Genomic DNA, 25,263 nt, shown 5'->3' on the forward strand with positions numbered 1-25,263 from the left:
TTCTTAACCCTACTGTGCTGGGCTGGGGGTTGAACTTGCAAACTTTAATGAATATTTAAAAAGTTTATAAGTTTTCTCTGACCACAATTTATGATTAACATAATATACTGATTAACATCATATTCTAAAGGTATTTATATGTCAAAATGAGTTTTTAGTTTAGGAGACTTTTTTTTGAAAAATGGTATTATATTTTTTGGCTGTGCCCACAGCATGGGAAAGTTCCCAGGCTAGGTATCAAACCTGCTAACTAGAGACGCTGCAGTGACAACTTAACCCACTGTGCCACAAGGGAATTACCAAAACCATGGTATTTTGATTCATTTCACTTTTTATAAAACATAGTATTATTTCATTATTTATTACTTAAAATTTGGCATTATTAACATAGCAATAATAACAATTCAATTTGTAAAGGAGCCAAAAAGAAAGGAATTAACATTTACCAAGTACATATCATGTTTGACACAAAATTAATTCATTTAGTTCTTTTCTTTTTTCTTTTAAATTTTATGCCCCCCACCCATGGCGTATGGATGTTCTCAGGCCAGGGATTTTATCCCAGCTGCAGCTGAAACCTATACTGAAGCTGCAGCAGTGCTGGGTCTTTTAATCCACTGAGCTGGGCCAGAGATCAAACCTGCACAGCCGCAGTGACTGGAGCTGCCACAGTTGGATTCTTAACCCCCTGCACCATAGTGGGAACTCCTCATTTAGTTCTTATAGCAAGTCTTTGAGATAGCCATTATCATTATTCTTGCTTTACTTATGTAGAAACTCGGGGCTCAAAAATAACTTGACATAGATTGTTCAACTTAAGAATCACAGAGATTTTTAAAAGTCTCTGACACAAAGCCATACTCATTCCTTCACATTATGCATTTATAGATTTATTAATATAGGACATTCTGGGAGAATTAAATAAATGTATAAAATTGTAAAATAAATATCTAAGTAAATAATAGACAAATGTCTTTGTTTATTGAAATAAACCCAAGATAAAATTCTTACTCAATTTTATGTATATGTATACAGTAATATGGAAAGATTTAAAAATGAAGACAATGAATTGTAACTTGAGTCAAATATATTTTTTGGTGCTACAAGACTTTAGAGAAAGGAAGCAAGAATGACAGATATGATTGTTTTTAATTTGTTGTAAAATTGATTCACTTTATTGAATGAAGACTACCTGAACTAATGGGTTAAAAACATGTGCAATTTTTTTTTTTTTTTTTGGTCTGGCAGGGTATCATCATTTATTTGGAAATAGATAACTGGTATCTACCAAGAATTACCCTCTAAAATAGTAAAGACAAAAAAAAAATGATTACAGCGCTCTTTAAAATAACTTGTTTTTGCCATCTTTTATAGCCCAAGGAATAAAACACTCTTTTTCAGACTCGAATTTTAGTGACCCACAACCTCACACTTCTACCACAGATGGATCTTATTGTGGTAATGGAAGGTGGCAGAGTAGCGCAAATGGGAACATACCAGGAACTTCTGTCTAAAACCAAAAATCTCACAAATTTCCTTCAGATCTTCAGTGAGCAAGAAAAAGGTGAGAACATAATGAAAAACAAATCTAGGATACAGTGTGTTTGCCCACTTTAAAAGTCCCTTAATTGCCTGATTCCTTATAACACATTTTTCTTCATTCATGCTACTTAAGTCAGGAGCTGAACATCTTCCTTTCTCTGGAAAAGAAACAAACTCATTGGAACACATCAGCTAAAAATCTACTTCATTTATGATTTTTAAACAAAATTTTATACCCCACGGTATGTTTGTTCATCTATGAGATCAGATGATTTGTAAACTCTATTGCAGATTTATAATATAATGGGTCTAAGCATTCTATCTTTTAAATTAAATCCATGTTAAATAAATAAAAAATATTTTTAAAATATCATTACATGTGCTGGGGAGAAACAAAAGAAAAGAGAATCGAATGCATGACAGAGGGAAATGATAACTGTCTAAGTTTTATAAAATAACAATTGAGTTTATTTACTACTAATTTTTGGTTACTATAGTCCTATTAAGATTCATAGTTGTTTTTGTAAATGAAGTGTTTTGATCTTTACTTAATTGGGACAGAAGACTGTTTGAAATCTAATATTAATTAGTTTAATATTCCAGAGACCAGTCATATTCCAACTCTGAAAGTTGGATGTGCCATTATCATTTTTTCTAGCTATAGAGGGTTTCTCATGTATACCACATCATGATCCTTATCCTATACCTTTTCTGAACACCACTGAGAAATGACTCTGAAGCTGGTGAACTAAAGAAGAGATAGAGAACTATGTCTCAGTATTTCTTACATGAACTGGTATCCAATAATTCACTTCATACTTTCCTTGAATGTAGAGGTCAGAAAGATATGAAGTTCATTTTTTTTATTTATTTTTTCCAGAAAGATATGAAGTTTATAACAAAATTTGTGCAATTTTGTATTTTAATGCCATGGCATCCCTCTTGGAGTTCCCTTGTGGCGTAGCAGGTTAATGAGCCAGTATTGTCACTCCCACAGCTTGGGTTGCTGCTGTGGCTTGAGTTCAATCCCTGGCCTGGGAACTTTCACCTGCTGCGGCAGCATCCAAAAAAATACATAAAGCCAGTTTGTTGTGTTTCCCTAAGATAATATATGTTAGTTAGGTACTACTATTTTTTAATTCCTTATTTATACTCCTTTCTCAAATTCCAGTGTTCTGTATGTAGATGCATCATCAGATGGCTCTGGACATTCTTAATAAAAGAAGCACCTTGTCTTTTCTTAATGGGTAGAAATTTTAGAAATGAGCCTTTGGCTATTTGGTCAGGGTAAATAATAATTTATGTTTAGTGTGTAGGAAGTATATATCTATGAGTATCTCTAAGGACTAGAATGAGAAAGACATCTACTATTCACTCTATCTCCAGTCCTTAGGTAGCCTCACGCTAGGCAAAAAACAGGTACTTGGTAGCTGTTTCTTAAACAGGTGAATCTGCCTCTATTGTTTCTACCATAAATGTGTCTCCTCAGAGTTTATAGGATGATTTGGAATGCTACGAATCAGAGTATTTTTTTTTTTTTTTGCCATCTATTTTAAAGGCCACGTGAAGTATGTTGTATTACTTTGGAAAATATAGCTCTAAAAGAAGGTGATGTGTAAGTTTTAAGTGCAATACTTAATTTGCCATAAAACATGGAACACACTTTTGAAAGTTGTGAAATTTGCTCTTATTTACATCTCTGGTTTTGGAAACAAATATCTTGCCTTCCCAGTACTGATATACCTTTTTATGTACACAAGTTCTCTGTAGTATTAAGTGGAAAACAGTATTCTTCTTGAAGTTGGGCTGATGTTAATAAATGTTGCTACCTCACTATCAGAAATATATCAGAGTTAGAAAAGCGTGAATTGGACTTTTTTTTCTAATTACTTCAATATTGTATATTTTCTGTTAAAGTTCAGAAAGGTGTTGGGTAGAGGTAATTTTTGTACTAGAAATAAAATACATTTTAAAAAATTTTTATTACAGTTGATTTACAATGACCTGTCAACTTCTGCTGTACAGCAAGATGACCCAGTTATACATATATATATATGTATATATATATATATATATATATATATATATATATATACATATTCTTTTTTTCATATATCCTCTATCATGTTCCATCACAAGTGATCAGATATAGTTGCTTGGGCTATACAGCAGGATCTCATTGCTTATCCATTCCAAATACAATAGTTTGCATCTACTAACCCCAAACTCCCAATCCCTTCCCTCCCTTTCCCTCCCTCTTGGCAACCACAACTCTGTTCTCCATGTCCATGAGTGTGTTTCTCTTCTGTAGATAGGTTCATTTGTGCCATATATTGGATTCCAGATATAACTGATACAGTATTTGTCTTTCTCTTTCTGATTTACCTCAGTTGCATGAGAGTCTCTAGTTCTATCCATGTTACTGCAAATGGCATTAGTTTGTTCTTTTTATGACTGAGTAGTATTCCATTGTGTATACATACCCCATCTTCTTAATCCATTCATCTGTCGATGGACATTTTGGTTGTTTACATGCCTTGGCTATTGTGAATAGTGCTGCAATGAACATGAGAGTGCATGTATCTTTTTGAATGAAAGTTTTGTCTGGATATATGCCCAGCAGTGGGATTGCTGGATCATATCATAGTTCCACATTTAGTTTTCTGAGGTACCTCCATACTGTTTTCCATAGTGGTTGTACCAATTTACATTCCCACCAGCAGTGTAGAGGGGTTCCCTTTCTTCACACCCTCTCCAGCATTTGTTATTTGTATACTTACTAATGATGGCCATTTTGACTGGTGCAAGTTGGTACCTCAATGTAGTTTTGATTTGCATTTCTCTAACAATTAGTGATGTTGAATATTTTTTCATGTGCCTGTTGGCCATCCATATGTCTTCTTTGGAGAAATGTCTATTTAGATCTTCTGTCCATTTTCCAATTGGGTTTTTTTTTTTTCCTGTTGATTTGATGAGTTGTTTGTATATTTTGGAGATTAAGCCCTTGTTGGTTGCATCATTTGAAATTATTTTCTCCCATTCTATAGGTTGTCTTTTTGTTGTTGTTGTTGTTGTTTTTATGGATTCTTTTGCTGTGCAAAAGCTTGTTAGTTTGATTAGGTCCCATTTGTTTATTTTTGTTTTTATTTCTATTACTTTGGGAGACTGACCTAAGAAAGCATTTGTATAGTTGATGTTGGAGAATGTGTAGAAATTTTTTTTAAGTGATTATTTTTAAGATTTTGGTTTTCTCTATGCTGAATTAAAAAATATAAAGCTTTTTAGAAAAACAGCCATAAAATTACTTTACTCATGATAATACTAGACAGCTAGTTAGCTAGCTAGAAAGAAGAAAGGAAAGAAGGAAGGAAAGAAGGATGGAAGGAAGGATGGACAGATGGAAAGAAAGAAGGAAGGAAGGAAGGAAGGAAGGAAGGAAAGAAAGAAAGAAAAAAAGAAAGAAAGAAAGAAAGAAAGAAAGAAAGAAAAAGAGTTTGTGAAAAGTTGGCCATATATAATGTAATTTCATTACTGACACACAAGAGCAGGGCAAAAATGAATTAATCGACATAAAAGCTATATAAAACATCCCACTAAACAACCTCAACTGGGTACATTCAGTGTCACTTTCCTTCAGTGTTGCCTTAGATCTCAGACGGTTTGACCCAGTCCTGTACTACAGCCCTGCTCTACCTTTTGGCTGTCTCTCTGGTGAACACCTAGGAATTGTGCCCATCAGGGCTCCCCTTCCTATGCCCCCAGTCCTTGACCACTCCAAGTACTTGAGGCCCCAGAATTCTCTGCCTAGATGACATAAGTTTGCTCCAGGATCCTGGGCTCCCATTCTTTAGCTCTGACCTCCTAAGTGTAGACTGCTCTACTGGCATTCATCACTCTCTGAACAAAGGACTTTTTTTCTCATAAGAGGGTTGGCAGAGGGCAGACATGTGGTCAAGATGTCCACAGACTAGTGAGGGTTGGAGCTAGGGTAGGAGGGAAGCCAGCAAGGGCCTTGCCTGGGACCACCTCACCCGGAACTGCCATGTTCTCTAGAGGAACTTTCAGGGTTCCATACACTCTCACCTGGACTTTGCCTTCCAACTGGTGGGGAAGGGGTATGTGTCAGGGTAAGTGATAGAAGTTATTTATGGGTCTGTTAGTTCAATCTATATCAAATACGTAGGAATATGGCATATGGATCTTCATTTATACTCTTGACATGGTTCCCACAAATGCTAGGTACAGGTCTGTGAGTGATTTCCTCATCTTATTTGTATAAGTAGTGAATAAAAAATAAATTATATCTGAGAACATTTTTATTGGGATTTAGAGGAAAGGGGTTGTCCGGACAGGGAGTGAAATTTGAGAAGTGCTAAAAATCACTGTGTTCTATCATTTATTCTTTTTATTATCTCTTTTGGTCTTGAGTCTGTGCAAGAATTCCTTTTAAAAAGCACAGAATCTTTCCACTTAAAAATTCTTATTAACTTATGTGACATGAAAGTGGGAATAAAAGTCAGCACAACATACTGGAAAAGACAGTGGACCAATTTCTCCCTGAGTTCTGGTTCCAACCTGAATAATTAAATGAGTCCTCATAGAAATGACCTAACTCCTCTGGTTCTTCCCATTTACGAAAAATAGGACTTGAACTAGATCTGTTTGTCCTGGTAGCTGATATGGGGGGTGAATAGTGTACATTTATATCACTCCTTTGCACCCAAAACTGCTTATGACCCAGAACTTTTTCTTCTTTTCTTATAATTCTCATCTTCAGTAGCAAATGACAGATAACTTAGAAAAAGTAGAATATACAGTATAATTCGGGTTTGGATACATCAACTCTCTAAAAATCCATCTAGCTCAGAAAAATCTACAAGTCTGACTTCATGGGAATAGCATAAAAGAAGCAATCGGAGATGAGAGTCTTCAAAAATATATATGAAGACTAAAGATAAATTTACATATTTATAAGTTTAGTCTAGGTTAATTTTTACCCACACTAATACTGACAGCAGCTAGGGTGTCTTATTAATTATGTCAATATATTCATAAGTGCTACATTTACTTAATTTTATTAAGTAATTAATTATGTCAATATATTCATAAGTGTTACATTTACTTAATTTTCCCCAAAACCTCCTGAGGCTACATGGTCCTAATTTTACAAAGAGAATAGATAACTTGCACAAGTTAAGACAGATTGTAAGTTACAGAATTAGAATCCATCACTGCCTCTGTTTCATGCCAGGGTCCAATCAGACTTTTTTGGCTGTGTCCACCACATGTGGAAATTCTTGGGCCACGTTTCAAACCCATGTCACAGCAATGACCCAAGCCACAGCACTAACAATTCCAAATCCTTAATTGCTAGGCCACCAGGGAACTCCAAACTCTTAAACATTATATCAAACTGGTAGTAGCAAATACATTGACTTAGTATTAGTATGAAAGACAGGAAGGAGTGTGGGGCTCAGCTCACTCTTGCTCTCTTCATTTCTCTTTCTTTCTCTATTTCTCTCTCCCTCTCCCTCTCTGTCTCATGGAGAACACTGGGTTTCAGGCAAGTCATTTATCTTGAGTTTTATTTTTCCTTTTCCCTGTAAAATATAGGTAAGCTTACCTATTCTCTCTATCTTATCAGCTCATTTTGACACTCAGATCATATAATTTATGTGAACACATTCTATACATTGTAAATATATAAATTTAAGCATTATTATTATCAGCTATAAAGATGAGCATATGCCTTAGGCAGGAGAAGCTGAAACATGTCCAAATTGAATTTTAGTTCTGTGAGACATGGAATCCCTTGTTTTATAGAGATAGTTGATGCAAATTAAATACTTCCATTAAGGGCCAGATGTTAACTTCTAGAAATAAGAAAGCATAGAATTCATATTAAAGACCTTAGAAACCTCCAAGTTCAATTCCTTCCTTTTAAAGATGAATCCGAAATTCAAGGAGGTTAAGTATTATAGTGTGAAAAAAGACAAAAAGCTGCCTAGTTCTGAGATGTTTCCCATCAAATTTATTAATAGTAACTTGAACCTCAGTCTTACAGTTCTAAATAGGTGACCTTGGTTTGTGTGAGCTACTTTACTTCTCTGTGCTTTTTTAGCTGTAAAATAAACGTAATACATAATTATAGTATCTTTCTCAGAGGGGTAATTTTGAAAAATAAGATTTAAAATATGTGAAGCATTTATCTGCCACATAGGAAGCTATTATTAGTATTAGTGACATTAGTGAGAACATGACAGAGATTTGGGGAATTTACCATCGTATTTTCCTAATACTCTTCACAATAATAACATTTGTCTATAAGATAATGAAATTGCATTTTTCTTTTAAAAACTAGAGCCATTTTCCTCTTGGACAAATACTTAACCCTTCTGTGGAAGATCCAAAACAATTAGCACCCTTCTCTAATGTTCTAAAAAGAATTTCTCTGTAGGCTTTTTCATTATGGAATCTTAGTTTTATTTAAGGCATTACAAGACATTTTAGGTGAAGGAGAAATAATTAGGAAATGAAAGGGCTCCCAGTATACCTGTGGATCCAGAACAAACATAAAAAATCTCTAACTTGTATATTTTCATCAAATTTCTCTCTGTTTTGTGCACTGTTTGCTTATTGCTTATATGGTAGTAAAAGTATTCACTATTTTCCTCCCCAGATCATGCCTTAAGGCGAGTCAGTATAATCAACTCCAAAACTGTACTGAAAGACAAAGTCCTGGAGCAAAACGATAGGTGAGTATTAGGATGTTACCAGGCTTTATGGGGATTCGGGACTAATTACATTTTTTAGCATTTAAAATGCATCCAATAAAAAGAATCTGTACTTTAGAATGGATAAAAATGCACTTGGTGGTTTCTACATCCTAAACTGTAAGTTACATGGTTGTGTCTAAGTTTTTGGGTGAGGTGTATGTGATTTAATTTAGGAAACATAGTAACTCTCAGTAATTTCTAGTCAAATTCTAGTAGAAGAAATCTACTCTGACTTGTGTGTGTGTGCACACTAAAAATATCCCCACAAAGAATCTATTTGGAAAAATAAGGCAGAAGCAGGGTGGGGCGGGGGGAGGATACAAGAGGACGTGAGAGAGAAATAAAAATAACACAACTTTGACCCTGATTGCATTTTGTTATATCATACTTCTTGTGCATTTTTGTAAGTGACTAAGATTAACAGTGATTGAAGCGAATTAACCTAATCAGTCATTTGATCCTAACACTCCCCTCAACAGTTTCAAAGAGGAGCCTGAAAGAAAAAATGAAGCAATAGCAATAAGTGGTTTTAAAAGAAAGGGGTTAGAATTACAGGGACCTGCCACTAGAAAAAGTTGCTAAAATGGAGAATTGGACTGGGTTATGGAAGCAAGTACGTCAGGATCCAATAGCTCAGAATTTTGTAGTTTTGACCTTGAATAAAAGAATAGACCTTGAATTTATTTTTTTGAAAGGATTGTGTGAATGATGTGGATGTTTCAGGATGGAACTTTGTGTGCATACAAGACTTAGATGACAGAATAGGTAAATTAAATTATTCCTCTTTGATCATAAAGAACTTGGACTGCTTCTCTTCTTTATTGTCTTGGTGTTGTCATCCAGTCTCATGAGTTTAATTACCTTTGATACTCAAGTGCCTCCAAGCTTATATCCCCAGCCCAACTTCTCCTCCAAATCCTGGAGCTAGAGCCTCCTCTTAGATGTCTAAATGACATTTCCAGCATATGTGTTCAAAATAGCCCTTGATTTTCCCATGCCACATACAATACTTGCCACTGTTCAATCTCCTCAGCCCTTGACAACACTGTTCTTCCAGTTGCTTAGATAAAATTATCTTGCAGTCACCCTTGGCCTCTCTCTTACTCCACATGCTATCCATCATCAAATCCCATTGGCTCTGTCTTCAAAATATATCCACTAATCCAGAATTCAAACACTAATTCTCACAACTACCCTTCGTCCAAATCACTATCACTTCTCACCTGAATTGTTGTTAATTCGTCTGCCTGCCACCATCCTTACCCTGAACAATTCTATTTGCAACATAGTATCCATAGTGGTTTGTTTTGCAAATATAAGTCATATCATGTCACTCTTCTGTCCCAAATCCCCAAAGGATTCACATCTCAGAGTAAAATCCCAAGTCCTTACAATGACCTATGAAGCCTTGGAGGAACTAGAACTTTTTACCTTTCTGATCTCAGAACCTCCTAAAACTCATCTTACTATACCACTCTAGTAACACTGACTCTGCTATTCCTGAAAAGCCAGGCATGCTTCTTCCCTGGGATCTTTGTACTTCCCAATCCCACTGCTTAGTGCATATTTCTCCCAGATGTCCATATGGCTTGCTTGCCCATCTTTGGTAGGTATTTGCTTAAATATCACCTCATCGATGAAAACTTGTCTAGCCTTCATATTTTATATCACAATATTTCCTACCCCTTCTAGGCTTTTCTCTTATAATTTTTATTAATTATCAACATACTGGAAATTTTTCTTTTTCTTCTTCTTCTTCTCCTTCTCCTTTTTGGCTGGGCCCAGGGAGTGTGGAAGTTCCCAGCCTAGGGATCAAACCCTCATCACAGCAGTGACCTGAGCCACTGCAGTGACAATGCAGGATCCTGAACCCACTGTGCCACAAGAGAACTCCCAAACTTTATTTTAAAGACTATAATAGAAATGTTATTGTGGTTCATGAATCCCCCCATACCAGTATTTTCATATTTTTACTCATGGTAATCAAATCATTTTTAATCTTCTATTTGAGAGAATAGAGATCTGTTTTCATTTCTCCAGAATATATTCATGTTTGCTTATACCCATGTTTTTCCTGGTTTATTACTATGCTATTCCTACCCTTTCTTTCTTTCTTTCTTTCTTTCTTTCTTTCTTTCTTTCTTTCTTTCTTTCTTTCTTTCTTTTCTCTCTCTCTCTCTCTCTCTCTCTCTTTCTTTCCTTTCTTTTTAATCTACTTTACTATTTGGTAAGAGAAAATTACACAGAGAAAATTTTCCTGACTTTCAATCTAATTTTTAAATTTTTAAATTGCTCAATTATAATTATTTCCAATTTGTGCAAAATCCAGTTAGACTAGACAGAGATTGGAAGATACGAGCAGGCAGAAACTTCAAAACAGTCTCCAGAGTGGCATGTACAGAGCTAGAACAATGACTCTTCCTCATGGAAGGGTTCATAGGGAAACTGACTACCCATCAAGAGGGAGATGGAGAGGAAGGAAGTTGGACCTAATGTTTGAGAATTCCTCCCTTGGAAATTTAAGAATTAGAATTACTCTGTGACATCAGTTTTGTTTTCTAATGGGGACTAAAATAATTTGATTGGTTTCAACATTTTATTTTTCTTTTGGGGAGGGCTTAAATTTCTATGGTATATATTAATTAATTAATTTCCTTAAATATTTATTACTATCTTCTCTGAATAAACTGCAAATACTATTTTAGTATCTAGACTGCCCCCTTCTGGCTTTCATGTCAGACCCTATTGATCACTTTAATCCTCCCATGCATAGTCTATACTTTGCAACTGTGTGCTCAGTTCAGGGATAATGGTTTTGCTATGTTAATTTTATATATTTTATTCAAAAATATGCAGGCAGGTATTGTGCCAACTTTTCTGAGGGTTTCTGAAGGACAGAGCAAGACTCATTTTTGAAACTTCTCTACCAGCATAAAACAATTTGCTCTTTTAAAATTCAAATAAAACCTGTTATTCACAACAATGTGCCCAGGACCAAATGCAGTATGTTTGTGGAAAAAGAATAAATAACATTGTGTTTTGGGAAAACAATACCCTCCTGTATAATTCCAGTAAATTATTTGTCTTTGTTAGTGATGTCTAATTAGGATGCTTTAATTCCCTTTTAACAGTTGGGTTTCATAGCATTTTATTTCTAGCTGCATTAAGAATTAATTTTTTGGCTGGACACCAATGTTAAATTTGCTTATCCAAACAGAAGCCATGCCAAGGGCTTGAAGCATGATGACAGTAATTAACCCAAATCATATACCAGGAGCTATTCCAATGAAGGTGTCTGTTAAATAGTGTATCATTTCCCTGATGGTGAAGCTGCTCCTACAAAGGGCATGTATTGCAATCTCCCACAGAATGTTTCTTGACACTAATGCCAGAGACAGGAAAGGGAAAATTACTGGACTGAACAAATAGCCAATTCTTATTCTGAGAAATAAAATGGGAAACATTGAGAAATGGAAGCATGCACCTCAGTTCAGAATTTCTAGAGGTCAGTTTGATGTTGGATATATCAAATAACTTAGAATTTAGCATCCCTTATATTCTTAAGTCCCTACAAGGGACCATGAGAGATGTGCAAAGAGAATAATCATTACAGCAATAATTAAAGTAGGAAACATCTGCAAATGATATAACTTTTGATTTTTTAAAATAAATATTAATATAGAAAATGTTAAAATATTATGTTGCCATATGACAGAATATAGTGCTGTAATAGAATAATATTGGAGGTTCATTATTTATTGAGTAACAAAGACCATCAATGAAAAAGTTTTTTTAAATTAAAGACTGGTTGTAGAGCAACATTTAAATTATGATGATTATAGAGAAAAGACTATAGCAATACTCACAAGCATGTTAGCACCATAAAGGTCTGGAATATAGGATTATGGAAGTTTTTCTTCTGCTTCTCTTCCTCCTCTGTTTTCCCTTTTCTCCTTCCTCCTTTGTCCTAACATTTCTTCATGCTGTTCCATATTTTCCCAATATTTCTCCAATAATGTAGTTCCAGAGGGGTTAACAACTACTTGATGACTGGTTGGAAAGGTGCCATGATTCAGTTGGAGGAAGTGTGTAGCCAGAGAAAGCTTTAAAGGAAGAGGAAATAACTTGTTCAGTGTAGGAATGTTTACAAGCAGAGATAAAGTAGACAGCAAGATAAACAGAGATGAAGTAGATAGCAAGTTGGGATTTCATTGTCTGGATCTGGAGCTCAGGGAACAGGTATGAACTTGAAAAACCCATTTGAGAGTCTTCCCAAAGAAAAAGATTGTTAAAACTGGAAGTGGATGAGATTCCTCAGAAGGGTGTGGAACAGACAAAGGAAATAATGGCTAGAACTGAGTCTGAGGAAACAAATTTTAAAGGGAAGACAGAGACACCAATGGAGGCCCTAAAAGGCAGGAGAAAACACAACTGTGTGATGGTAGGGAAATAAAAGAAAACATCCCTAAACAAGGGAACAGTCAAGGATGTTAAATGTTATCGAGAGTTTAAGTGAAATAATTTTCAAATATCCTTTGAACACAGCAGTAAGTATTATACTTATTTTATCAAGGCCCCATTGATGGAAATAGTTTCAGCAAGTTGCCAGAAAGTTTAAGGAGAAAAAAAGTGATTTGGCAGAAAATTATTCAGCTAAGAGGGAAGACAAGAAGTAAGATGGTAACTGAAGATAGAGTTGGGAGTGGAATAATTTCTTGTGATGATAGTACTTATTATAAGACGAGAAAAATGTGTCATTTTCTATGGGCTGATGGGAAAGAGTTGCTAGAAAGAAGGGTAAAGATTAGAATAGAGAGAGAATAATTCATGGTTTCCCAGGTTTGCCTTAAGATAAGAATCCTTCTTGCGTCCTTTGTTTAAAAGACAGATTCTAGAGGGGAAATCTTACAAGCTACATTTTTAACCAGCTCTGTCAAGTGACTCATTGGCAGGAAAGAGTGGAAACACTATAGTTAATAAATGTATTTTGAGAAAGTGGGGCAGAATAGGCTTCTGATCATCAGGTTGTCCTTAGGTCTGAGGAGAGAACTACCTTTGCTATTTCCAGGAGAGAATTAGGAAAGGCTGAGGAGTTCCCGTCGTGGCGCAGTGGTTAACGAATCCGACTAGGAATCATGAGGTTGCGGGTTCGGTCCCTGCCCTTGCTCAGTGGGTTAAGGATCCGGCGTTGCCGTGAGCTGTGGTGTAGGTTGCAGACGCGGCTCGGATCCCGAGTTGCTGTGGCTCTGGCGTAGGCCGGTGGCTACAGCTCCGATCCAACCCCTAGCCTGGGAATCTCCAGCGGGAGCAGCCCAAGAAATGGCAAAAAAACAAAAAAAAAGAAAGAAAGAAAGAAAGAAAAGGCTGAGTGGAAATGCAGATAAGTGTAGAGTGTTAGAGTGTGATGACTGACTTCCCTGTGTGCCTCAGCTTCCTCCCTCAAGTAGAATGTGGGGGCCCCTTCTGAGAGAGATGCAAGAATTTCTAGGTACCATTAAAAACACACGTGGGGAGTTCCCGTCGTGGCGCAGTGGTTAACGAATCCGACTAGGAACCATGAGGTTGCGGGTTCGGTCCCTGCCCTTGCTCAGTGGGTCAAGGTTCCAGCGTTGCCGTGAGCTGTGGTGTAGGTCGCAGACGCGGCTGGGATCCTGTGTTGCTGTGGCTCTGGCGTAGTCTGGCAGCTACAGCTCCGATTAGACCCCTAGCCTGGAAACCTCCATATGCCGTGGGAGCGGCCCAAGAAATGGCAAAAAGACAAAAAAAAAAAAAACCACACGTGGAAGGAAGATATTAATTTATGTTGGACCTATCTTGAAGAGCTTTATGATCATCTGAGTGTGACAAAGTGTGGCAAAAATTGACTTATCAGCTCTAACTTTGAAGCTTCATGGACAGAAAGCAGGGCCTGAGAGTTCAGAATATCACCACAGTTGGGATGAAATGGTAATCATGGAGTATAGACGGGATCGTGAAAGGAATCAAGAGAAGGGCTATGTTTGCCTGGGGCTGAGTTTCCTGGATGTGGGACAGTCAATGCTAAAACCAGGAATATCGCAGGTAAAACCAGGATCATTGATCATCCTAGAGGGCAAGGATGATAGAAAGCTGCCTTTGGGAACTGGTGGTCTAGGTGGAATAAAAACCGAATATAGTGAAAGTAATTAAATGTACAATTTAGAAATAGAAGGGGTTATGTTATGGCCAGAGATCAAAATAGTTAAAGTTCATTTTCAAAGGTAGATTAGTTCCACATAATAAGATTCATGGCTTAGGGTCATGAGTGTTGATGGCTAAGGCAGAAGGCAGATGGAGGACTCTGGCAGTACGAAGGTCAGGAAGCTGAGAAGAGATTTAATTCAATATTGTTGTACTTGTCAGCCGTTACATCACCCAGAATGGTGGCAGAACAAAGAGGGACGGATTAGCCTGATTCTAGTCTTCTGATAGGACAGGGGGCAAGAAGATGAGGAGCCATAGATTATGGTACAGCCAGATGGCATAAGTTTAAACAATCTAGGGATTTGGCTCAAGCTTGAAGGATAATTACCTGGAAGAAGCAGTGAAAAATCAGGCAATGTGCCCTGGCCCTAAAATAAGTAGGTATGAAGAATGAACACTCTCTCTCTCTGAATATTAAAGGGATAATATTATTATCAATGCAGTTAATGAGGTAGAAGAATATGCAACAGTGTTGTTGAGAATGTATAACTTTTAAAAAAAAAATGTTTGGTTGATTTAAAACCTGAAAAACGTACATCATCTTGCTTTATCAGGCCCTTACTGGATCAAGGAGAACACTTCTCAGTGAGAAAAGAAAAGGTCCCTGTTGGTGGGGTAAGCACCAGAATAACTAGTGTTATTTGTTATTAACCACTCAAATATAAAAAAGTACATGGCATTATTAATAAATATATATTTTTCACTGAATTTGAGGAGAGTTTCTATATAATAGTTTGAAGAAATTAAATTAAATGGAACTGTTTTAGATATTATAGTGGTGTTTAATTAGGATATGTTATTTATATAATATATATATTTATGTATATTCTTATTTATTAATGCCAGTAGCTAACATTATTCAAGCATTTAGTTATTTATTATTTATTTTTTTTTAGGGCCACAGGTATGGTATGTGAAAGTTCCCAAGCTAGGGGTTGAATTGGAGCTGCAGCTGCTATCCTACACCATAGCCATAGCAACGTGGCATACGAGGTATGTCTGCAAACTATACCATAGCCGCAGCAACTCTAGGTCCAAGCTGTGTCTGCAAACTACAGCAGCACATGGCAACAATGGACCCTTTAACCACAGAACAGGGCCAGGGATCAAACCTGCATCCTCATGCATACTAGTCGGATTCATTTCCGCTGAGCTGAGCCACAACAGGAACTCCGAACATTTATTATTTAGTGCTCAGGGCTGTGCAGGCACTTTGCTTATGCTTATAATATGGATGCTATTATTATCCCAATTTACAAGTGAGTAATCTGAAGGTTAGAGGAGTTAGTAACTTGACCATGATCACAAAGCTTAAGATTTGTCAGAGTAGGATTCAAATCTAGCTTGTGTGACTTTTAAATATGGTAACATTTTTTAAAAATCAATTTTGCCTTTAGGTGAAGTTCTCAATCATTCTGAAGTACCTCCAAGCTTTTGGCTGGCTCTGGGTGTGGCTGAACATGGCCCTTTACCTAGGGCAGAATTTAATGGGCATTGGACAGAATCTATGGCTTAGTTCCTGGGCAAAAGAAGCAAAGCACATGAGTGACTTCACAGAACGGAAGCAAATAAGAAGCAATAAACTTAGCATCTATGGGCTATTGGGATTAATGCAAGGTTAGAGAAAATGTCTAGTTGCTTTTCTCTTCTCTTTCTAACCTAATTGATTCTGATGTAAGCATAGGTCATCATTTTATTTTTAAAAAATAATAACATAATTTTCAAGTACTTTAGCATAATTCAAATATAAATATTTAATTTGCCATTTCTAGAGAGTAAACAAAAACTTGTATGTGTCAGCTACATGGCCCACGCTAAATACTTTGTCCCATTTAATCTGGACAATAATTATTTAGAAAAGTGTTATTATCCCCATTTTATAGCTGAGGAAACTAAGGCTCATATGTAAGGTCATTCAGGACTCAAAAGTCTTGATTATTTGGCTATTCACCTTATGCACGAGGCTTGTGATGATGTGAAGTTCATTGAGTCTGTAAAAAGCTGCATTGTAAGTGAAGTTTAAAACTGTAAGGAGAGATATATTTGTATAAAAGTAGTAAAACACCGTGAGGATTTAGAGCAAGGGAAAGCCATATTTGGTTGAGAGATTAAAGTGATTCCCAAGGAATAGTTGGCATTTGGAGGCGACACTAAAATAAAGGATTGCATTTTGTCAGATGGAGATCACAAAGGAGAGAAGGTGATCATTGGAGGGAAAGATGTGAAGACAGGGATGGGGAAGGTGAAGAGACTATAGGCATAAGTGAGGTCACCAGTTTGAATAGTTTTCAGGATATTGATAGCGCAGTGGGGGAACTAGAGATGGGAATGTAGTTTGAAGATGTGTTGGAGCTATTGTTGGAAAGGCAAGTGGAAAACTTTAAGATATGAGGAAAAATTGGAGTTATTTGTCAAAATAAGCATAAATTTACAATGATAAAAAAATAAAAGATGGGATGGATTTTTATTGGAGGGCCTAAAGTCAGATACCAGGAAAAGTTAGGATTGGTAGAGAAGGAAGAATCAAGTAGCTTCAGGAGTCTAGATGGGAGATAATCTAGTATAGAAAGATCTCTTTTAAAATATATATATATTTTTTAATTTTTTTGGCCACACCTGCAGCATATGGAAGTTCCCGGGCCAGGGAGTGTATCTGAGCCACAGCTATGACCTGGGCACAGCTGTGGACATGCCAGCTCATTTAACCCACTGTGTTGGACCAGTGATCAAACTCCTACCCCTATACAGTGACCCAAGTTGTCTGCAGTCAGATTCTTAACCCACTACGCCGCAGAGGGAACTCCCTAGGAAGATTTCTTATGTGATCCATCTCCAAGTCACCCAAGGCATACAGCCCAGTGCTAACCAAAGGGTATACCGGGAACAGAAGAGGATTGAATAAATAAATATGAATGGAGGAAGGGCCAGAGAGCTTCAGTGGGCCTGGAGAAAAGAGATGGATGGGAAAGATAATTGCAATGAAAATATATGAGAATTGCTGATTCTGAAGGTAAGAAGGGAGCATCCGTCATGATTTTGAAGTTTAGGCAATTGGGAGAACAATGAGGACAAAAAGAAATCAGGAGTGGGGGAAGTCTTAAGTGGTAGAGCAGGAAAATGATAAATTCAATTTGAGACACATTTAATCAGAAGTGTGGATGCATTTTTTTAATCTGCTGATATTTTCCCCTGGTAGGCAGAATAGATACATATTGTCCTTCAAAAGAAGTGAGGTGACCTGAAAGTATAAGAAGAAGGATACTCAAAAGTATAGAATTCAAAAGTAGAGAACAATTAAAAGGATGCTTTTTTTAAACAGAGGCACTTTTTGTATTTATAAGGAGAAAGGAAGACAATGAAGGAGAGTGTAAATTCAAATAAGAAATAAAAGAGTCATCTGTGTGGAAGTTATGCTATATAAAGATATGCATAAGGGGAACCAGAAAGAGATACATGCTTTTTAAAAAATATGTGACTTAGGGCCTTGCTTCTCTTTTCTCCTCTCCCATCTTATTTTTATTGTGTGACCATAGTACTACTTATAAATGTCTCCATCAGAGAGTAAGCAAATATTGGAGACAAATTTGTGTAATTTGTCATTTTGTTAGCAATATTCATTGGAGGAAGTGATATTATGTTAATAACTAAAATGAGATACAAGGACTTAGAATGTGTTTGGTTTTGAATCAGTAAGTCAAATTTATTGGCTTGTGGTTTGCAACTCAATGAGGAAAAAATAGATTATAGAGATCTAGAATGCTGAGCAGCAAAACAAACATGCATATATACATTTCTATATTTATGTCTCTCACTGGTTTATGCCAGGGTTAAACTCTTGAGAGTCCAGTTTTAAGGGGAGATTCAGTATCCTTTGAAAAATATTTTAAGTAAGCAAATATCATTTTTCCTGTTCTAGAAAAGGTATACATATTTTTTGCTCAAAATTTTACTTGTATAAGTCTTAGTTTTAGTTAACTATCAGGCTATAGAAGTATTTTGTAATGATGGTAACAAATTATGTACAGATTAGTCAAAAAATTTTTTTTCTGTTTGGCTTTTTTGTTTAGCATGGTCTGCTGTCTTTAGAATATATATCTTCTCTATTTTAAATTTTTTACATTCAAAAAAATTAAAATTTTCTTGAATTATTATTGAATACAATTATAAATTATTCATGAATAAAGGTGAGCCTAAGAAATAAAAATCTATATATTTGTTTTTATAGTAGTGTAGAGCTGCATCTTATGGAAGCTTGTCCAACCAAGAGTAGCTGTATTCACTGACGTCATCAAACCTCTCATTATTTTTTTGAGTTTTCAAGCATAAATAGCGCTTTTACATGTTAATGCCAGAGGCCTATAGAAAGCTAACATTCAAACAAAACTAGAGTACTGAAGCAGAAAATGCTACATCTATATTTTATAACAATGATAAAGATCTTACCTTATCTTCTAAAAAGATATAGCCCTGAATTTTTTTCCCTAATTCCTAGCTATTTGCTTTAGAATCTCCAGGACACTCTGAACATCACTAATCTATTGGGAACTTCCTTTTCCCACCCAATTGTAAAATATAGGCACCATATTTTTAAAGTGCAACTTTTAAAGAGTACACTGCTACTTCCAGTTGAAGATGAGTGAGTGGATCATTTACTTTACTTACCTCACAAAATTCCACTGAAATGACAGTGAATAAATATGAAAGTAAAGGGTTCAGGGGATTTCACAGTGATAAATTTCTCCATAAGCAATTATACTAAGAATCCAGGGTAGAAGAACCTGTAGCCAGGAACAGATACGAGATGAAGCTGTAGATAAATAGGAAGAGGTTTAGTGAAGCCATGGAGAAACACTGGTACAGAGAGTAGAAATGAGTTGCATGGAAATAATCAAAGTAACTCACTAAAACATTGTACTTCTGGAGCTCCCATCATGGTTCAGAAGTTAATGAACCCGACTAGTAGCCATGAAGACTTGAGTTTGATCTGTGGCCTCACTCAGTGGGGTTAAGGACCCAGCTTTGCTGTGAGCCGTGGTGTAGGTCACAGATGCTGCTCAGATCCTGAGTCGCTGTGGCTGTGGTGTAGGCCAGGAGCTGCAGCTCCAATTCAATCCCTAGCCTGGGAACCTCCATATGCCATAGATGTGGCCCCCAAAAGATAAAAAATACCTAAATAAAAAAATAAAACATTGTTCTTCTGGCCTGTCTTCCTCTCCTATAAGAACTACCATCACCGCTATTGATATATAGAGAAATGCTGGGGAAAATTAATGTATACAGTAGCAGAAGGAAGCCACATCAGATACCTCTATTAATTAGCCATGTCTTTATCTTGCATGTTTAAACTGATAATGGTGGATGGTCATGCATTGTAATTAAGCAAACAGTGTAAATTTGAGCCAAAAAATAGGTCAGTGGAGCCCAGATGTAAAACAGTCATATTTGGAATAGAAAAGAAGCTTATCCTCAGAGATTCCAAAACAAAAGCAAAGAAACTGCAAAGTGTATTGAAGTAAGTTCAATCTAAAAACAAAAAAGTTCTAGAAAATTTTAAAGAATTTAAAAGGATTGTACAACTGTGAAAAGATAAATTGGAAGAAATTGTCCATGATGCATGACATCAAAAACATAGATGGCAAATGATAAAAGAATAATCCAAGAAGTTCAGTACATGTATAATAATACTTTAAGGAGATACAGCTGAAAATTAATATAAAATATTTAACATTTTCTCTAATCGAAGAATACAAAATCTGGTTCCCCAGTTTGGAGAAGAAAGAGGGTTACAAGAGAGTAGTTTATGTTGCAAGAGGAGGGGGCAAAAGAGGATAAAAGAAATAATAGAATTTCTGATGAGTTTGAATATATTGAGAAGAGATTTACTGAGTACTGAGTTGTTTGGAAATAAATTAGAGCCTGTTTCATGGAAAACTAAGCTTATAGAAAGCAGTAGTACAAGCATAATAAATTTAGTGAACTTTGTGTTTAGTAGCAATGTAAACGCAGAATATTTGAGGGGAAAAAAGGTAACCACCTGATTTTGGAAAGGGTAGAGGGGAATATGGGGGAGTGAAGTAGGAAAATAATAGAAAATATTTAAGAATGAGAAATCATTAAATAGCAGTATGTGATGTTATTTAAGATATAAGGAACTAGCTGAAATATTTATGGTAGTCATGGTCAACTGGTTTTGTTTTGTTTTTTTAAGTATTATAGGTACAAACGGACAAGACTTTTGTTGGCAACACAATTTACTAGCAATTTTGTATACTAGGGTGCAATGGAGCAATTGTGTATCCTCTAAGACCCAAGAATGAACTAGTTTAAATAACATGGAAATTTCTGTAAGCTCTAAATGGTTAAAGTCCAGGCACAGGTCTTTAAACACACTTGGTCCCAGGGATTATATAGTGTCTATTACTCTTCATCAGTTCTACTTGTTCTCCTCATTGGCTTAATTCTCAGGCATCACATGGAGACAGAAATGTTCTCTTTCAAAGAACTTCCTTCCATAGAAATCCCTGAAATTACTCTCCTTGAAACAATTTGAATCATATATCCATCCTTGAACTATTCATTGTAACCAAACATTTCTTTTTCCAACCCTAAAAGTTCCCTAATTTGGGGACTCTTTGTCATTTCATTTCTTCTTACACACCTGGATAGTTCTTTTCTGAGCTTGTCTCTTTCTTGTCATATTTTGTCAACCACAGCTAACAATAGTCAATAAATGCTATTAATTGTTTTTTTAATTTCTTCCACTAAAGCCACATGTTTATTGTTTGTATTTTCTGACTTTTTAGTTGTTCCAAGAACATCCCTCCCACCAACCAAGTCTCAGGAGCTTAACAAGCCAAAAGAAGTTTATTCCTCACTCACTTGTCCAGTGTAGGTCAGGAGAGGGACTCTTGTGATTCTAGGGACCCAAGCTAAAGAAGCATTCCAACCACCATTTAAAATGTTGGCAGGCACTGTGAAAAGGGAGTAGGAGCTTTGCAACACCAACCATTAAATGCTCTAACCTGGAAGTATCACGTGACATTCCTCCCTCAACTTATTGCTCAGAATTATTCATTTGATTCCATTAATCACAAGGAGGCCAGAAAGGGCAACTCTGCCATAGATTTAGAAGCTAGGAGAACTGAAATTATTTGGCTGGCAGTGCCATTGACTACCCACATTATCCCTCAGGACATCATGAAATTAATAGGCTGTTAACATTGTGTCAGCCTGGTTGATCTCTTATATCTTTAGTGCATCTCTCTAGAATCTATGCTCATGAATAAGGAAAGCTTTGTTCTGAAAGCCCATCAGAGCATCTGGATTTATTTTTAATGCACCATATACATTTATAGTTAGCTTGTTCCACTATTATACATTTTTAATTTTGATATTTGAATTTTCCATGAAAAAATAAATGCTATTATAAGCAATCTTTTGAGAGCTAAAATTCAGACTTTCTTTAAGATATTAACATGTCTTGATAACAATTTGTGTTTAGGTCTTTTTGTTTGCTCAGGAGTTTATACAGTCATGAGAGGATCTTTGGCTGCCTCTCGAACTTTGCATGCTCAGCTGTTGGATAATGTGCTGCATCTCCCACTCCAGTTTTTTGAAATCAATCCCATAGGCCAAATCATCAATCGGTTCACCAAGGTAAGTCATTAAATAGTATACATAAAAATGAAGATCCACATAGGATCATGGGATAGTATATTTCAAAGACAGGCAGGGAGTTCCCGTTGTGGCTCAGTGGTAACAAACTGATTAATATCCATGAGGACATGGGTTCAATCCCTGGCTTCGCTCAGTAGGTTAAGGATTGGCATTGCAGTGAGCTGTGGTGTAGGTCGCAGATGTGGCTGGGATCCCCTGTTGCTGTGGTGTAGGTCTGTGGCTACAGCTCCTATTACACCTCTAGTCTGGGAACTTCCATATGCATGGGTGTGGCACTAAAAAGATAAAAGTAAATAAGTAAATAAATAAAGACGGGCAGGAAGTTACATATGAATGTGATGCCCTTACACCATTTAGTACATGAGATAATTGGGGAAGTCCCAAAGCAAGGTTAATAATTAACTAAATGCAGAGTTCCTACCATGGCTCAGTGGAAAGGAATATGATTAGCATCCATTAGGACACAAGTTTGATTCCTGGCCTCACTCAGTGGTTAAGGATGAGGTGTTGCTGTGAGCTGTGGTATAGGTTGAAGACTTGGCTTGGATCTGGCATTGCTGTGGCTGTGGTGTACAGGCTAGGGGATGAATCGGAGCGGCTACAGCTCCGATTCACCCCCTGGCCTGGGAACCTCCATATGCCATGGGTGTGGCCCTAAAAGGCCAAAAAGACCAAAAAAAAAATTAATTAAATAAATGCCATCTCCATTCTTTATATCAGTTTTATCCTGAACTGTGTAGTCCATCCCTTCAAAATTGGGTGTCTTCCTATTCCCTGGGATCTCTTAGGTCCACCTCCATTTTTCAGTTTCTAATTTTATAAATGAAAATTATTTCATTTCCCTGCATCTTATGATATTGGCAGGATCCAGGTATCCAAGAAGGTCACTGGACATGTTCTCAGTAGATAAAAATGGCTCAAGAGTATTTTACAATCAGTTTTTAGGTAGTGAATAATGGTAGACCAATGTCCTTAAACATCTAACTACTGGGGTTTAGAATCTTCAAATAAAAATAATAAAAATAAAAGCAAATACAGTATGATTTCAGTCATATAAATTAAGTGCCATGTAGTTGTCATTCGGAAATATAAACTGCTCCATCATGAGCGTCTCATTACTAGAATACCCTCTTCACTGTGACAGCTGACCACAGGGGAAAATATGTGGGGGTGGGTTAGGGAAGGCAAAGATCATACAGCTAGACATTTAACAATCAGATTGTCACATCTGGGTACATGTTTTTTTTTTAATTTTTACATTGAATTATATGCATCTTCTTCCCCTTATTTTAAACCATGAAAAGTGAAAAATAAGTGACCTGATATCAAACTTTTCAGGACATGTTTATAATTGATATGCGTTTCCACTACTACTTACGGACCTGGGTGAATTGCACCTTGGATGTTATTGGAACAGTTTTGGTCATTGTGGGAGCTTTTCCACTCTTCATTCTGGGGGTTATTCCCTTGGTTTTCCTCTATTTCACTATACAAGTAAGTACATGAATTTTTATGTGTATTAAAAATGTATAAGTTCACAGTCAAATGTAGTTTTAAAGGCACTTAAACTATCTTGTTAGTCTGACTTCTGTTAGTCCAGTTTCTCCAAAGAGCAGATGCCAAGAAAGGGTTAGAGGTACTACAGAATTGCTGGGGGGAAATGCCGGTGCAAGATAAAGGAGAAGGGAGAGAAGTCTGGGTGAGCCCTCAGACAGCAGTATAGATCTTCTCCCTTTGGGGCAAAGAAGGAGGACGGGGATTGTGTAGGAAGTCTTGGACTGCAGAAAAATTCCGTGAGAGGTTTGGTTGAATGAATGGGAAGTCCACAGCCAGCACAGCCCACTGGATGCTCCTATGTGTCCCTGAATGGGCCTGTTTTAGCACCCCTGCCATGTTCAGCCATTTCTTGGCAGCAACCTGTGGGAAAATGACCTTCATCCTAATATAGGATTGGATTTCGAGGGGCAGCAGCAGGACTTTCTGTCAGCAGTATTCCCCATGACAAGAGAACTGAGTTGTGCATTTTTATGGCCACCACCAAACCTTGATGCTGTTTATATTTTTGTAGAAAGTTACTTTTCCTGCATATCCAAGAAAGAAACATGTATTGCCTTTTTGTCCTATGATCCATCAGCAAGCTATTGCTGGAAAAACTAAACAGATTTCTCATGATATATATATAGATAGATAGATAGATACACATATATATATATCTTTATATTCCAATTAAATATATATATCTTTATATTCCAATTAAAATGTCTTCAACCAATTTGAATTCCAAAATTATGTCACTGTGAGTCTATGGTACAAAAATGAAATGAAATGAAATTTCTTAACATGTATTTAAATTAAATATAAAAGTATTTTTGAGAAGTTCCTGTTGTGGCTCAGCAATAATGAACCCAACTAGTATCCTTGAGGACTCAGGTTCGATCCCTGGCCTTACTCAGTGGTTTAAGGATCCGGCGTTGCTGTGAGCTGTGCTGTAGTCCACAGACCCGGCTCGGATCCTGCGTTGCTGTGGCTGTGGTGTAGGCTGGCAGCTACAGCTCCTATTAGACCCCTAGCCTGGGACTCTCCATAGGCCCTGGATGCAGTCCCAAAAAGACCCCCCCAAAAAAGAAAAGTATTTTGAGGCTCTTTACACACAAGGATGCAGTTCTTGAAGTTTAATGTTTTCTCAAAACCTAACTTTTTACATTCTTATTGGAGTTTAATCTGCCCAAACCAGGATGTTAATCATTTGCTCATCTCTACACGTTTACTATTATTATTCCTCCTACTTCCGATGTTGTCCCTATTTTTCTCTGCCTGTCTAGACCCTCACCATCCACCTAGGCCATATTCTACTTTCTGTGTGAACCATTCTCTGCCAAAATAGTGCAGAGATATGACTCATCTAGTTATTATTGATTTATTATACTGCTAGTATTAAAGGCTGTTTTTTTTTTTTTGTATGGTTCTTTTGGGGTTTTTTGTTTATTTTAGTAAGCCAAAAATTGTCTCCTCAGTGAGACTCTAAATCCTATGTCATGTAGTTAAA

The 25,263-nt window shown here is 36.5% G+C and overlaps 1 protein-coding gene across 3 annotated transcripts in view; it reads left to right on the top strand.

Annotated features, from left to right (window-relative positions):
- Positions 1-25,263, top strand: part of ABCC13 (ATP binding cassette subfamily C member 13) — an 85,532-nt gene that overhangs the window by 44,412 nt on the left and 15,857 nt on the right. For all 3 annotated transcript variants that reach the window (XM_005670294.4, XM_084991719.1, XM_021070813.2), the window contains 6 exons: positions 1,402-1,564; positions 8,222-8,297; positions 15,095-15,155; positions 15,938-16,157; positions 22,042-22,196; positions 23,556-23,711. In XM_005670294.4, coding sequence (XP_005670351.4) covers positions 1,402-1,564; positions 8,222-8,297; positions 15,095-15,155; positions 15,938-16,157; positions 22,042-22,196; positions 23,556-23,711 — 831 coding nt within the window. The remainder of the gene's footprint in view (positions 1-1,401; positions 1,565-8,221; positions 8,298-15,094; positions 15,156-15,937; positions 16,158-22,041; positions 22,197-23,555; positions 23,712-25,263) is intronic.

Source organism: Sus scrofa, chromosome 13 (genome assembly GCF_054392235.1).
Source record: "Sus scrofa isolate SSC_HxYL_T2T_F1_AM1 chromosome 13, Sscrofa_HxYL_maternal_Yorkshire_Landrace_v2.0, whole genome shotgun sequence".
NCBI lineage: Eukaryota > Metazoa > Chordata > Mammalia > Artiodactyla > Suidae > Sus > Sus scrofa.